This window comes from Bos mutus, chromosome 4 (assembly GCF_027580195.1).
Source record: "Bos mutus isolate GX-2022 chromosome 4, NWIPB_WYAK_1.1, whole genome shotgun sequence".
In the NCBI taxonomy this organism is placed as follows: Eukaryota; Metazoa; Chordata; class Mammalia; order Artiodactyla; family Bovidae; genus Bos; species Bos mutus.
Genome location: NC_091620.1, coordinates 1,724,617 through 1,740,157, shown reverse-complemented (window position 1 = coordinate 1,740,157; position 15,541 = coordinate 1,724,617). Strand labels below are relative to the sequence as shown.

Genomic DNA, 15,541 nt, shown 5'->3' with positions numbered 1-15,541 from the left:
CGCCTCGCTTCCGTCGTCCGGGAGCCCGAGCCGGGAGCACCCCACCCTCCTGCCCCGCCTACCCTGGGGCTCCGCGTCCAGCGCTGCCCGCGCGCTCGCCTCCTGCCCCTTTCCTCCTTTGCGTCACTTCGCATTTTTCCTTTCTTTCCTGAAATCTCTTGCCCACTCCAGGTTTCCTCCCGGGGTCCAGTCCGTCAGGTCTTCACCGCGCCCCCTTTCTCCGCCCCACGCCTCCATTCCCTCGTCCCCTCCCCGGTTTCACCGCCCTCCCACCCTGCCTTCCCCTGAACTCAACATACAGGGGAGAGGCAGGGATAAACAGAGAAATATCAGCGTTGAGATGGTTATTGCTTTGCGTCTTTGAAACGGAAAATGAACTGAAACGCCCAAATCCACCCAGCCCTGAGATCGAGATTGAGTTCTTAAAGGACCATGTGAGACCAGAATGACAAACTTGATTAGCAGCAACATAACCAGTTATTTTTCCTTGAGGAATCTACTGTTAATATCGGTTGTTTATGCAATACGGTCATCTGACAGTTTAAGGGGTGTGTGTGTGTTTAATTTGTGCCAGTTTTCCTAAGTGTCTGCTTTTGTCTGTAAGGATGAATTGTCTGAAAGAGCTGAGGGTTGGAGCAAATCCCCACACAAGTCTTTTGCTTTCCTGCAGGAGAACCCTTGATTATTCAAATAAGGACACTCCAGTAGCTTTCCCAAGCTTATGAAAGAGGGCGGTTGATATAAAACTTAAACCCAGGTCAGACTCCAGCGGTGCATGGAGAGATTCCATCTAGACTGGTGCGTCTAACGCCCGTTGCACGTGTCACAGAGGGTCTTTACAAAGCTCCTACAGTGGCCTCCAAGGTTCTGCCTTAGACGATTCTGGCTGCCTCTCCTGCCTCTGGTTACTGCACCCCAAGAACAATGACCACCTAGGGCTTCCTGCCACAGGGCCTTTGCACTTGCTGCTGTTTCCTCATGTCACCCCAGGAGGCACTTCTGACCCTGTATCTAGCGTGATCAGTTACTGCCATATCACCCAGTTATTTCCTTCAGAGTATAAGCACGGTCTGAAATCATCTTGTTTACTTACCTGTCTAGCCCCCTGGACACAGGTGCGATTTTGGTGTTTTTCCAGAGCTGTATCTCCAGGGCACAAAGTAGGCACTCTGTAAATCCTTGATGAATAAATACAAATGGAACATTAGCTATGGTCAAGTGAACTAACCAAACTGTCCTTCTCATCTGGTTCTACCAGCGTTGTATAGACACACATGTAAGTAAGTGAACTGGAAAATAGCTCTTCTGTTGGTAACTATTCTGTGTTTCTTTGTGTGCTTTATTTCTGGCTGTTCTTTGACCAGGAGAGTGAGAGACAAGGCCTGTGGCCCCGAGGCCACCCACTTGCCCCCCTCTTATCCAGCTGTCACAGCGTGTGCTCACTGCCTCGCTCTCACCCTTACCCCAGGTGGGCAGATACTTGGCTGGCAGTACCTTCCTCCTCCAGGGCAGTCTCAGAGGCGCTTTGCTTGGCTGAGGGCTCAAGTGGGGGAAGGGAAGGAGTCAGTGTTACCATGAGGCTCTGCTGGACAGCTGGGGCCCTGTCCTGGGTTCAGCCTTAGGCAGGAAAGCAAAATAGGAAGACGCCCCTTCTAGTTTCCCCTTCCTTTATCTCCCTCAGACATACTGCTGGGGTTCCGTTCAGCAGTGAGCCCTCTGGACCCCTGCACAGGGTTGCATCCTCTACCTGCTTAGGCCCAGAGAACCCTGGGTAGGTTGCTGGAAAGATGAAATCTAGTCCTAACTGCCCCAAACAGGCAGTGTGAGTCTGGCCAAGTTTAGTAACTCCCTGGTTCTCAGTGACTTCATCGTTCTTTGCCTCTGTTGTTTGCTTATAGTTTTAGAGATACAGACATCTCCTGGAAACTGTCAGCCCAAAGGACAGTCCTGCGGCTTCCCCTCAGGGCACACAGAGGCTGCTGGTTCCTAATTTAGGTTCTCTAGGAGACAGTGCACTTCCCCTCCTGCATTCCAGGCCAGAATCCTCCAGTTCACTCTGCTTGGACTGCCTGGCCCAGGCCTTAGACCAGTGACTGACCAGGAGAATGGAAAGCCTTGCTCAGGTTAAACTAACCAGCCAACCAGAGCATATCCTTAAAGCAAGGGTGGGGTCACTTCCTGATCAGTGAGTGTAGAACTGAAATCTACATACTTTTAGATACTGGGGTGCTGAACAGGGGTGTTGATAGGTATTCTGCAGTGCTCCTGTAAGTAATTAGCTCAGGGCCAGCTAGTAAAGGTTAGCCACTGCTGTTGTCGGCAAAGACCAGGCTGTGTGGGGGAAAATTCACCTTCATCTCAGATCACTAATCCACCACTAACCACTAGCTTTGTGACTAAAGACAAATGATGGAAATCGTACCATTTTACAAGTGGAAGAGGACTTAGATGTCACAGGGCTCAAGACTTCACTGGAAAGACTTGGAAACTGACCCCCACCGCCCCCACCCTGAAGATTAGTTTGGGTCTCAGTTTCTGTCTGTGAAGTGGGTCTGATCATATTGGTTCTGGCTAATGTCACAGTGTCTATGTGGATCAGATGAGATAATGTTTCTATAAAGGCCTCAGTGTTGGGTGCTCAAGTCGTGTCCAACTCTTTGTGACCCCATGGACTGTACCCCACCAGGCTCCTCTGTCCATGGAGTTATCCAGGCAAGAAGACTGGAGTGGGTTGCCATTTCCTTCTCCAGTAAAGGGCTCAGGAAAGAAACAAGAATGCTGTTCTTATGCAAGACATCTTATTATTAATGTAGTAATAACACGTTAGTAAGAGGAGAACTGAAGAAGAGAAAAGGAGAGTATATTCAATATTCAAAAGATATACTTACTTGCCTCAAAGAGATGAATATTAATACTTACAAATGAGGAAGGGGTGTGTCTGCTTAGGTGAAGTGGGGAGGTGTGAGGTGTGGACTGCTGTTCCCTTAGGGAGTGGTGTAGGGAGTGGCTGTTAGGGTGGGGAGGGCTGGTGAGGTAGTTGGTTATAAACTGAAGTTATCTCTCCTGGAGTGACTTTTGAGAAGAGGAAGGTCATTCACTCAGGAGGACAAATCTAGATTTCAAGGTAATCTTACATTTCTGTAGATCAGGTCCTCTGCTAAATTGATGCCAAGACAGGACTGTCATGCAAGAGACTGATAGGAGGAAATATTCACATGGGAAGGAAGGGGAGAGAGTTGGAGGGGGCAGAGATCTGGCCCCTGGGAAGGGGAGGCAGAGCTGGTCAAGTAGATCAGCAGTCTCTGCTTGCAGGGCGGCTTTGAGATGGCTTTGAGACTGGACCGAGTGCCAGTCTCTCTGAGGAGCCAGGTTCCCTTTGAGGAGTGTGCTGGTGGATTCCAAGGAAGGTGAGGAGGCGTTCAGTTCCTCTGCCTGTAGCAGGAGATGGGAGTTCGGTGTTTACACAGTCCCACACCATCCAGGAGGTTTAAAAACAGCTTCCTTCATTCACTCACTCCATAGGCTGATCATCTACCCAGTGTCATGAGTCAGTGGCTGTAGCAAGAGATGCATGTGACTCATGTCTTTTCTAGTTATCTTCTGTCTACTTTCTAGTATCTCTAAAGGAAAAGTTTGCCTGATTGAGATTCCTAGCCTGTTGGCCAAGTTAATTCCTGGTATCTGGGTAGTTCTTAACACTGAGTTGGTACTGAATAAATGTTCAAGTTGCGATACTGAACCCAAATGTCCCCCACTCTTACTTGAAATATAAAGAGCCACATTTACTTCTAGAACTCTCCACAGTTTACTATGAAGAATGAAGAAAATTTTGGGCTGTCAGCACTTCTAGAAACCCATTATTTAGTTAAGTTCAAAATAAGAGAGTTCAGTAGAAGAAAAACTTTATGAAAGTAAAATGCGGAAGAGATCAGAAGAGAGTGAAAGACAGAAGTTTAAGGAAAAAAAAAAAAATTTTTTTTTTTGGCCACTTGGCTTGTGGGATCTTAGTTTCCAGACCAGGGATAGTACCCAGGCCTTTAACAGTGAAAGTACAGAGTCCTAACCACTGACCCACCAGGGAACTTCCAAAGGAGGAGAAATGTAATTTATGAAAAGGAAATCCAGATCTTGGGGAGAAAGTAGGGTATCATGTTTCTAAAACTGCCAGGGGGAAAAAAAAAAAAAAAACTCCAGGCAAAGAATATTAATTACTTGTTGTAATGAGAGCCCATCAAACTGATGGAGAAGTAGAAACCATGGGCAAAAGAAATGAAGAACTGGTTGCTTCAGGGTTTGAAATAAACCAAGTGAAAAGACAACACAGAAAATAAAATGTTGGTGGGAGGAGAAAAGCAATTATATCTAATGAATTTGTAACATAATAGAAAAATGGAGTAAAATGAAAATATTTTCTCTGAATAAATATTATATTACTATTTCTATATTGCAAATCACTGATGGTATTCTCATTCTCTACTACTTAGTGCCTACCATCGTATAGGGCAAAATAAACATTTGCACAGAAATAGGAAAGCATCATTTCAAACTGTGACATTAACACCTCAGTCTCTATGGATGGACCTCTGTGGTGTGATGCTGAACATCTGAATACAGACTTTAAATTTCAAGAAAAGCTCACACAACTCAATAGCAAAAAACAATGTAATTGTAAAATGGACAGAAGATCTGAACATTTTTTTCTAAGAAGACATACAAATGCCAACATTTGAGTACATGAAAAGGTGTTCAACAACTCTAATCATCAGAGAAATGTAAATCAGAATCAGAATGGGGAGGGGAGGGATGAATTGGGAGACTGGGATTGACATACACTCACTACTATATATAAAATAGATAACTCACTGCTCACTCACCACCATATATACAACAGATAACGGATAAGAACCTACTGTATAGCATAGGGAACCTTACTCAACACTCTATAATGGCCTATATGGGAAAATAATCTTAAAACGGATACATGGATATACATAACTGACACACTTTGCTGTACACCTAAAGCTAACACAACATTGTAAATCAACTATACTCCAATAAAAATTGTAAAGAGAAAATAAGAATGGGCTATCACCTCCCACCTGTCTATTATCAGAGAGACAGGGACCTCCCTGGGGGTCCAATGGTTAAGAATGCGCCTCGCAGCTCTCTGCCGGGACCTGGTTTGCCGCGACATGGTGAAACGCACCGAGGAGGTTAGAATCGTGGGCAAATACGGACCCGTCCCAGTGCCTCCCTCAGGAAAATGGCGCGGAAAATTGAAATCAGCCAGCACGTGGACTACACCTGCTCCTTCTGTGGCAAAACCAAAATGAGGAGACGTGCCGGGGCGTTTGGCTCTGTGGTTCCTGCGTGAGGACAGTAGCTGGTGGCGCCTGGGCCTGCAGCTCCACCTCTGCTGTCACTGGAGAGCCGCTGTCAGAGACTGGAGGGGCTGAAGGGCCGGTGGGAGCGCCACCATCTGATAATGCTTCTGGCCTGTAATAAATGGGTTAATTTATGTAACAACAACAGAAAAGAGGGTGCCTTACAATGCAAGGGCCTTGGGTTCAATCCCTGGTCAGGGAATTAAGGTCCCACATACTGCAGGGCGACTAAACCTGTGCAGCAAGTCCCCATGGGCCTCGACTAAGACCCGATGCAGCCAAATAAACACATTAAAAACCCAAAAACTTGTAGCCATGTGTGGCGATACGTGTTAGCTAATTGTTGGTGATTGTTTCACGATACATGCCTATGTCAAATCATTCTGTCATATGGCTAAAACTAATACATTGCTTATATCTCAAGCAAGGCTAAATTTCAGTAACATCTGGGTATACTTCGAAATGTTTTCTATTTAAGTTTCAGAAATTATAGGATGTGCAGATTTTTCTCAGGTTAAAATCTAATGTAGGAAAAACATTCAGGTCTTTTTGTAAACTGTTTTTCATATGAGACAATATTGCAATGGATTATTTCACCTTCTGTAAACAAACTGCATTAATAAAATTGAGGGAGAAGGAGGTTTTCAATCAAAATGAATGTAGGAATGAAATGTGAAGCGTGTAGTATTTGGCATCTACACAGGCAAGATGGGGACTGGCTTGCAGATCTCGCTGCTGGGGGTTAGGGGCGGGGATGCTGGGCCAGAGCTTGGGGTGCTTCCCTGGAGAGCAAGCTCAGGCATGCAGCACAGTGGGGGTCTCTGCAGTGCTAGTTTCTGGAGTCAGTGGGCACAGGAGACAATACTGGGGTAACTACAGGGGTGAAGATGTTTTTTAAAATGTGTAATGTCTGGATATGAAAACGTTTTCTGTTGTGCATTCAGTGAAGTTCAGAGAGGCACTAGCCAGAATCCACCGCTCCTTTCTGATGCATTCGTTCAGTGAGAAGAAAACTTATGGGGATAGCCATGATTTTGTTTTTAACCTGTGTGATGAATAAGAACAGCATCTCAAATCTGTCCTTTGATACAGACAGATGGCCACTGTAGTCTCTCTTACTTAGCTTCATAGTAACCAAAGGTGAACTCTGTCAGTGCTAGTGTCCGAAGGCCGCATTTGGTCTTTCCATGTGGAGAAAGTTTGAATTTCCAAGCCCCGAACTCAATGTGTTGAAAAAGTTTCTATAATTAAATTATCTTAAAATTTCTTTTTCCTGCTCCCTTTCTCCGTTGGTAGAATATTTCATTTAGTTAATTCCAGATAAATTTAGTCCCTTCATGGTTATTCTTGATCAGTCTTCAATTTTTTTTAAATTGTAGTTGATTTACAATATTGTGTTAATTTCTGCTGTACAGCAAAGTGATTGTTATACATACATATATATATTATTTTCCAGAATGGTTTATCACAGGATATTGAATATGGTTTCCTGTGCTATACAGTAGGGCCTTGTTGTTTATCCATTCTGTATATAATAGTTTGCATCTGCTAATCCCAAACTCCCAATGTATCCTTCTCCCACCCACCACACCACCCCACTTGGCAACCACAAGTCTGGTCTCTGTGTCTGTGAGTCTGTTTATATATATATATATAATTGTGTGTATGTCTGTGTGTGTATGTCTGTCTGTCTAGGGGAAAGGAGATGGTAATGTTACAGTATGATTTCTCCCCAAGTAAATTATCAAAAAAATCACTTGTGTATCAAAGTTAGGGCATTTAAAAGATACTAAGTTACATTATTTGACTTACGTATGTCTTGGATCTATAACTAAAACGTTCTCTGTGAGCAAGAGCCATCTTTATTTTATTTTGCAAAATGAATATGGCTTTCTGCCTAATTTAGAAAACACTAATTGTACATTTTCCAAAGGCCATTTTGAGGCATACTTTCTTCATAATCATAGGGGTTGTGTCTATGAAAACAGCACAACAGAGGAATTTGATGGGGCAATAACATAATGAAGAAGAGAATGGGCTTTCCACTTCTATTTACCGTGTAACTTCACCCAATCACTTAATTTTTCTGGAGCTCAATTGTGTCTCCAGCAACGGAGCGATAACAAGCTTCTTTCTCCTAAGTTTGTTTTGATGATTAAATAAAATGAGTACAAAGTGCTTTTGAACTGCTTTACAAAGTTAACTATCATCATCACTATGATTATGGAATTTGAGACTCTATGAGAACAATATGGAACCTGAGGGCAGGGAAGAAATATGACAGCATTTACTTATATTTGCTAAGATTTAATAATGAAGACAAACAAGGACAGACCCACCCATGGAGGATGTTGTATAGATCTGAAGTTTGTAACAGTGAGTCTAGTTCTAGTACATTTTCATCCACCATCCTTTGTTCACTAACAGTCTCAGGATTTCGCTTCCGGGTTTCAAAGAATCTTTGCCTGCTGTGAGACAGTTGTTTCTTGAGTTTGGTTTTCTCTCCAAATGCTTAAGCCTTTTTGTTTTGATTCCAATAGACTGCAGCCTCCCATCGCCTCACTTCTGCCCCGACATGCTGCTCTTTTCCCAGAGGCAAAGAAACTCAGATGGCTAAGTGGGAAAGGCTTTGGGTAACATGCTCTGGCTCTACTCAAACCCCCCTTTATTGCCCAGGGATACCTGGTCATGGGCTTCCCTGGAGGCTCAGACAGTAAAGAATCCGCCTCGAAATGCGGGAGACCTGGGTTCAATCCCTGGGTTGGGAAGATCCCCTGAAGGAGGGCATGACAACCCATTCCAGTAATCTTGCCTGGAGAATCCCATGGACAGAGGAGCCTGGAGGGTTAGCGTCCATGGGGATGCAAAGAGTTGGACGTGACTGAGCGACGAAGCACAGCACAGCACAGCACCTTGTCATAATCACAGCCTGGCCAGGACACCCTGGTGCAGGGTGCTCCCCACTGCTCCTCTCCTACTCCAGAGCTGTGTGTGGTTCTAAAGAGTGTGTTCTTACCTTTTGTTATACATGCCAAGGATGCTTTTTAAAAATAGTTGCCTCCCACCTCATTTTTTTTCTTTTACATTGATTTTTTTTGCCTTAATATTCTCCCTTTTCCCAAATAATCACAACAGAAATGAGTGGTCACTCCTTTAAGCTGAAACTGATGTTCTCAGATTGTTAAAGTGACATCTGGATAGAAATTCACATATATTAGAATTCATGCAGGAATACTCAAAATAGTTGAGAAGAGATACCTGCTTTTTTTTTTTTTTTTTCACATTCCCCAAACCCAGTTACTCAATTTAAAAATCTTTAATGGAATTGAATCTTGCTTTTCTTGGAGGGAAGGAACAGAACCTGATGGAGAGAAACAGGAAACGAAAAAAGCCAAGAATCTGAAAGGAAGTAAATCAAGAAGAAGGACTCTGCTTGTGGTTCTTTATATGTTGTTTTTATCTAAAGAAATGGACTCAAATAGCACCAAGCTTGGAGGCAACACAAGGCAAGCAATCATTTTTTGGGGTGGCAACGCCCTTCTTAGCGACCCCACTTTATTAAGGATGTTACCACTTATTTGTTCCAAGGGCTCCGTTTTTCTCACAGGGGACGGGCACTCCCCTTCTTGGGTTCAGGATTCGGGTCCTGCGGACATGCGGGACTTTTCTTGGCCAAGACAACGTCATCAACAGTAAGGAGCTGTTGAACCACGTCAGCCACGGCTCGAAGTCCTTGGGCTTTGGCTATCAGGGTGTCCCACACTTCTTCCTGGGCCACATTTATTATCCCCTCGACCCCCACTCCTATGAGGAAGTTTCCAGCCTGGTGAGCTCCGTTCATTTCTGCCATCACGTGAGGGACAGCTAAGCCCGCGTTCTCTGCCAAGGTTTCCGGAAGAGACTGCAGGGCCTGGGCGAACGCCAGGAAGGTGGGGCCGTTGGGCCCTTCCAGTTTGGTCCCTGTCTCTGAGAGCATCTTCGCCAGGGCCATCTCTGTGGCCCCAGCTCCGGGGAGCAGTCTGGGGTCCTGGCACAGCTGGAAGTAGGCGTCAATGCCGCTGTAGGCGGCCTGCTCGGCCCCCCGCAGCCCATGGGCGGTGGCCCCCCTGAGGACCAAGGTGAGGGCAGGGGTGCCTGTACTCTCCCACTCAAACACCACGGCCAAAGCTTCTCCCAGCTCCTGCCCGTACACCCTCTGACACTTCCCTGGCTCCAGCGGAGGAACGAGGTAAGGCGTCAGAGGGGTGCGCAGCACCTCACTCAGATAAACCATCTCCCGCCGGGACGCGACCTGGATCACCATGAGGCCGTACTTGTCCGCGTGCGTGAGGGTCTTCTCGTCGATGTCCCCCGAGACCACGACCACGTTAGCCGCAGCGGCCAGCTGGGCCACCTGCTTTTCTATCAGACTCTCGCTGCCTTTCCGGAACCGGATCAGGTCATCGGGACTGGAGAGCCGGGCAGTGGCCGGAGCAAGGGGGCGGGCGGGCCCGAAGTCGCAGGCCAAGAGAGCCACGCGGGCACCACTGAGCACCATGGTCACCTGGCCGCAGGGCTTGCCCGGCAGGGCCAGGCCGGGCAGCAGGCACGAGTCCTCCTGCCGCGCGCCGGGCAGCGCGCACACGCCCACGCGCTCCGGCCGGAAGCCGCCGTCCAGCTCCCGCGTGGCCCAGCACGCACGCGCCACCAGCCCGGCCAGGTGGTCGGTGCGCCAGAGCGCGTGCGTGTTCATGACCGAGCGCAGCGCCCAGACCGGGTTCTCCAGGGGCCCCAGCGCGCGGACAGCCAGCGACGGCAGCAGGGCCAGCGTCTCTGCGGCCACCGCCGCGTAGGCCTCGCGGAGCTGGGCGCGCGGCAGGCCGGCCCGAAGCAGGCGCTCAGCCTGTGCCAGCAGCGCCTGGGCCAGGAGGACCACGAAGGCCGCGCCGTCGCCGCTCTGCTCCGCCTGGCCCTGCGCCGCCTCCCGTAGCAGCCGGGCGGCCGGGTGCTCCAGCTCCAGCGCCCGCAGGATGGCCGCGGCGTGCCCCGTGAGCACAGTGTCTCCTTTGGCGGTGACCAGGAGCTTCTGCCGCCCCTGGGGCCCGTAGCAGGGCCGCAGGACTCGGGCCAAGGTGTCTGCCGCGGCCAGGCTGCTCAGCAGGTGCTTCTCCTCAGCCGGCAGCCGCTCGGGCAGCTCCGGCGCAGTTGGAGGAGCTCTGCGGTCCATGGCGCGCGCGGGGGCCCAGCGGGCCGCACACACGCGCTAGAACAGCCGCGAGGCGCCCAGAGAGGCGATCTTTGAAGGCTCTCCAGGGGTCAGAGGGAAAAGCAGTCTCTGGAAAAGTAGGCACAAGGGTGATCTGCTGAGACCTCAGCCCTAAAACCACCCCCACGCCCCCGAGTTATCTGCAAAGGAACGAGCCTGCGGGGCCTCTGGAGCTTGTGTGCTGAAACAGATCTTACCTCGATTAAGTCACAGAGTGGCACACGGAACCAGGCAGGGAATGAGGTCACAGAAGGACGGACCATGAGTTGGGAGGCTCTGGGGCAGGCGGCCGTCAGGCCTGTTGTCCAGCAGAGAAAGGACACCGGTGCTCGCGGCCCCGGAGTTTCTTTTAAACTTTCAAGACAACAGATGAGGACAGAGAAGAGAAAACCAAAGGAAAACACCCACTCTCTTCAGATTCTGGGTGATGCTGTGGCTCCTGTTTGGTTGGTTGGGGGTTTGTTTGTTTGTTTGTTTGTTTTGAGAAGGAAATAGTTTTGTTTACTTTTTGTGCAGTACTCTGTAACCCTAACCACCTCAGTTACCTGTGTGCCCAGGCCTCTTCGGCTACCTTATCCTCATCAGGTTCCTTAAGGTGTCTGCTGGCCTGTTTGTCTTTCAAGCTGCAGGAGTGAGAACCTGCCCAGCATAGGACAAGTCTTCCCAGTGACAGTGACTGACCTGGCAAAGGCAGGTCAAGACAAGGGAGGGCAAGAGGCCAACAGCCTGCAGACTAATAGACATGGTCGCAGAGGAGTGAGAGTGAACGGGAAGGCGGGAAAGCAGAGCGAGCGAGACTGGGCCTGCCACCCTCCCCCTCTGCCCTTAGAATCTGAGCTCCCTTCTTCCGGCCTCCCTCTCTTCCTTCTCCTGCTCCTTCCTTTCTGCAAGTGGCACCTCCTGGAGTAATGATTGCTTCTTTTTTAGTCTGTGTAACAAGTATTTACGAGCATCCAGCTCATAGTTCAGTGTACTGGGGACACAAAGATGGCAGGCATGTGAGACCGGTGCGGCAAAGAGACTGGTGCCACATGGGTACAGCTTCCTTAGGTGTTGGGGCGCTAGCTGGCGGTGATGAACCTAGCTGTTAAGATTAGGGAAAGACCTGTGACATCCGGGAACCTAAAAAGAAATGACAGAAATGAACTTATTCACAAAACAGAAACAGAGTCACAGACGTAAAGAAGGAATTCATGGTTACCAGCTGGGAAGGATGAAGGGGAGGGATCGTTAAGGAGTTTGGTATACACACTGCTTGTAAAATGGATCACCTGCAAGGTCCTACTGTACAGCACAGGGAACTCTGCTCAGTGTTACGTGGCAGCCTGGATGGGAGGGGAGTTTGGAGGAGAATGGGTACGTCTGGCTGAGTCCCTTGGCTGTCCGCCTGAAACTATAGCAATATCAGCTATACTCTGATATAAAATAATTAAAAAAAAATTAGGGAAAGAGAGAAAAGCCATTTTTCATTTGGAAAAACTGTTTTTACTTCAATTAATGGCGAATGAAAAAGGAAAACTTCTAAAAACTAGAACTCTGAAACTGATTATTACCAGGCAGGATTGGTGATAGTTTGGTGAGTGTTGTTTTAATATTTCCACAGACAAATGGATAGTAATAAAGAAAAGGAAAAGGATGTCACATGAACGTTAAATACAATTAAAGCTAAAAAAGATAAATTTGGAGAAAAATTTTTCTTTGAAAAGCAACTTGATTCCTTTTGTAAAAATAATAGCCATTCATCACACAACTATAAGGAAAAACAACAAAGAAAGTAAACCTTATTTGGAATCCCAGCCCAGAGACAGTATTTGTTTATATTTTGATGAACATTATTACATTATGCGCATATGTATATACTGATTGTTGTGGATTTACACAGTTTTACATAAGTGGGTTCAGTTCAGTTCAGTCGCTCAGTCGTGTCCAACTCTGTGCGACCCCATAGACGGCAGCCTACCAGGCTCCTCCGTCCTTGGGATTTTCCAGGCAAGAGTACTGGAGTGGGGTGCCATTGCCTTCTCCAACATAAGTGGGTTACATGATACATATTGTATATGCTTTACTGTAATAATTTTCCCCTTGATATTATCTTGGATGAGAAGTCTTTCTTAGGACATACTATGTTCTCAGAAGACCGTGGGCAACTATTTTACCTTTTTAGATTTAAGAGACTCCATTAGAAAAGGTGTGATCCTCCACGCCCCGTTTCTGAAAGCCAGTAGCGCTGAGAAGAGTGTTACGTATCGAATGCTGGTTATAGGGGGCAAAGATGACTTGCTTGTTTCCTTATAGCGAAGTAAAATGTAAAGACCAACAAAATGTAGCAAAGTATCGGTGTATACTTGTATACCTTGATATAAATAGTTTCTTTTTTAAAGTTAAATACTCCTGTAAGGGATCATCCTGGAGAAATATCAATAACCTCAAATATGCAGATGACACCACCCTTATGGCAGAAAGTGAAGAGGAACTAAAAAGCCTCTTGATGAAAGTGAAAGAGGAGAGTGAAAAAGTTGGCTTAAAGCTCAACATTCGGAAAACGAAGATCATGGCATCCGGTCTCATCACTTCATGGGAAATAGATGGGGAAACAGTGGAAACAGTGTCAGACTTTATTTTTTGGGGCTCCAAAATCACGGTAGATGGTGATTTCAGCCATGAAATTAAAAGATGCTTACTCCTTGGAAGGAAAGTTATGACCAACCTAGATAGCAAACTAAAAAGCAGAGACATTACTTTGCCGACAAAGGTCCGTCTAGTCAAGGCTATGGTTTTTCCAGTGGTCACATATGGATGTGAGAGTTGGACTGTGAAGAAAGCTGAGCGCTGAAGAATTTATGCTTTTGAACTGTGGTGTTGGAGAAGACTCTTGAGAGTCCCTTGGACTGCAAGGAGATCCAACCAGTCCATTCTGAAGGAGATCAGTCCTGGGTGTTCTTTGGAAGGAATGATGCTAAAGCTGAAACTCCAGTACTTTGGCCACCTCATGAAGAGAGTTGACTCATTGGAAAAGACTGATGCTGGGAGGGATTGGGGGCAGGAGGAAAAGGGGATGACAGAGGATGAGATGGCTGGATGGCATCACTGACTCGATGGACGTGAGCTTGAGTGAATTCTGGGAGGTGGTGACGGACAGGGAGCCTGGCGTGCTGCGATTCATGGGGTCGCAAAGAGTTGGACACGACTGAACGACTGAACTGAACTGAACTGAAGGGATCATCTTAGCTGTATTTCTTAAAAGTAACATTTTCCCATTTATTTTACTTATTCAGCAACTCTCTTGGGCCTCTGCTGAGTCATAGGGGTAGATGGTGAATAAGGCAGACATGAGGGGTCGTCTCCTGTGGACTTAGGCTGGGAAGCAGACAGCTAAGGGCCATTCATTACCAGCTAGGAGAGCTGTGATGAGGAGAGCACAGGTATTGTAGAAGCATCGAGGGGAACTGCAACCTTCATTATGGGGAGAATGGTGGTCAGGGTGAGGTGAAGTCTAAAGAGAGCTGAAGGGCTGTTCAGGTGGCTCAGCGATAAAGAATCTGCCTGCTGATGCAGGAGACGTGGGTTTGATCCCTGGGTCAGGAAGATCCCCTGGAGGAGGAAATGGCAACCCGCTCCAGTATTCTTGTCTAGGAAATCCCAGGGACAGAGGAGCCTGGCGGGCAAGCTACAGTCCCGCAAAAGAGTTGCAAAAGAGTCAGACTAAAACAACAACAACAGAAAGCTGAAGGGGGGAAAAAAGAAGTGGGAATTGGCCAAGGGCTGGCGGGGTGGGAGGGGCTGGGACAGCCTGGTGAGGTTTGGAGCCCACCAAAAATAGTCCTGAAGACTGGAGTTCATGGTGTGGCGCATGAAAGGAAGAACAGCACTTTGGCTGGAGGGTGGCAGGGACTCTCGAGGGCCTAGTGAGCCATGCTGAGGAATTTAGAATTCAACTTGAAGGCTGATGCGGGGCTGTAAGTTCCATGTCCATATTTATTTTTGGTTGTGCTGGGTCTTTGTTGCTTCACGGGCTTTTCTCTAGTTGGGGCGATCGAGGGCTACTCTTTCTTGCAGTGCCTGGGCTTCTCCTTGGTGTGGCCTCTCATTGCGGAGCACAGGCTCTAGGGCACGTGGACTTAAGTAGTTGTAGCACGAGAGCTCAGTAGCTGTGGTGCATGGGCTTAGCTGTTCTACCGCATGTGTGATCTTTTCAGACCAGGGATCGAACCTGTGTCTCCTGTGTTGGCAGGTGGATTCTTAACCACTGAGCCACCAAGGAAGCTCTGAACTGAAATTTTTTGATGTACTTCTACACAGATCAAACCAACCACGGAACTACTGAATCTCAACTCTGTTACTATGTGGACACCATCGTTGTTAAATTCACTTTGATTTTATTTATTTGGATAAGTTGATTCCATGTAAAATAATGTAAACAACTTTTGTGTGCATCAAGAAGAGCTTGCATGCAGTTGACTCATATACAAATTTCTAACAATATACACCGTGATCTGCTAAGATGGGTAGGCATCAATATAGGCTGTTTGGTGGTTATACTGCGTTGAATATTCCCACCCCACCCCTGCCCTCCAGCATTCACATTCTCTCCCAAAACCTCAGCATGTGACCTCATTTGGAAGTAGGATTGTTGTGGATGTAATTATTAATAGAGATGAGGTCATACTGGTGGAGGGTAGACCATTAATCTAATATCCCTTACAAGAAGAGAATACACACACACAGGGGAGCACCACTCGGGAGGACACAGACACTCAGGGAAGATGCCACGTGATGATGGAGGCAGGTAGGAGAGGTGCATCCGCAAGCTGAGGGAAGCCAAGGACTGCTCGTCACATCCACGTCCCCCCGACACTGAGAGGGACGTGGAACTGATGCTTCCCAGAGCCCACCAGGAAGAACCAGCCCTGCC

At 47.4% G+C, this 15,541-nt stretch overlaps 1 protein-coding gene and 1 pseudogene across 1 annotated transcript; one reads left to right on the top strand and one right to left on the bottom strand.

The window, feature by feature from the left end:
* The first annotated feature begins 5,192 nt into the window (after window positions 1-5,192).
* LOC102268016 (large ribosomal subunit protein eL43-like) lies at window positions 5,193-7,507 on the top strand (annotated as a pseudogene).
* Window positions 7,508-8,985: 1,478 nt separating this feature from the next.
* CCT8L2 (chaperonin containing TCP1 subunit 8 like 2) lies at window positions 8,986-10,590 on the bottom strand. Its single transcript, XM_070369926.1, has one exon. The coding sequence runs from the start codon at window positions 10,588-10,590 to the stop codon at window positions 8,986-8,988; it is 1,605 nt and encodes a 534-aa protein (XP_070226027.1).
* Between the last annotated feature and the right edge of the window lie 4,951 nt (window positions 10,591-15,541).

Bases quoted from the DNA above. Each gene is read 5' to 3' on its own strand.
- CCT8L2 (XM_070369926.1), bottom strand. From the start codon at position 10,590: ATGGACCGCAGAGCTCCTCCAACTGCGCCGGAGCTGCCCGAGCGGCTG.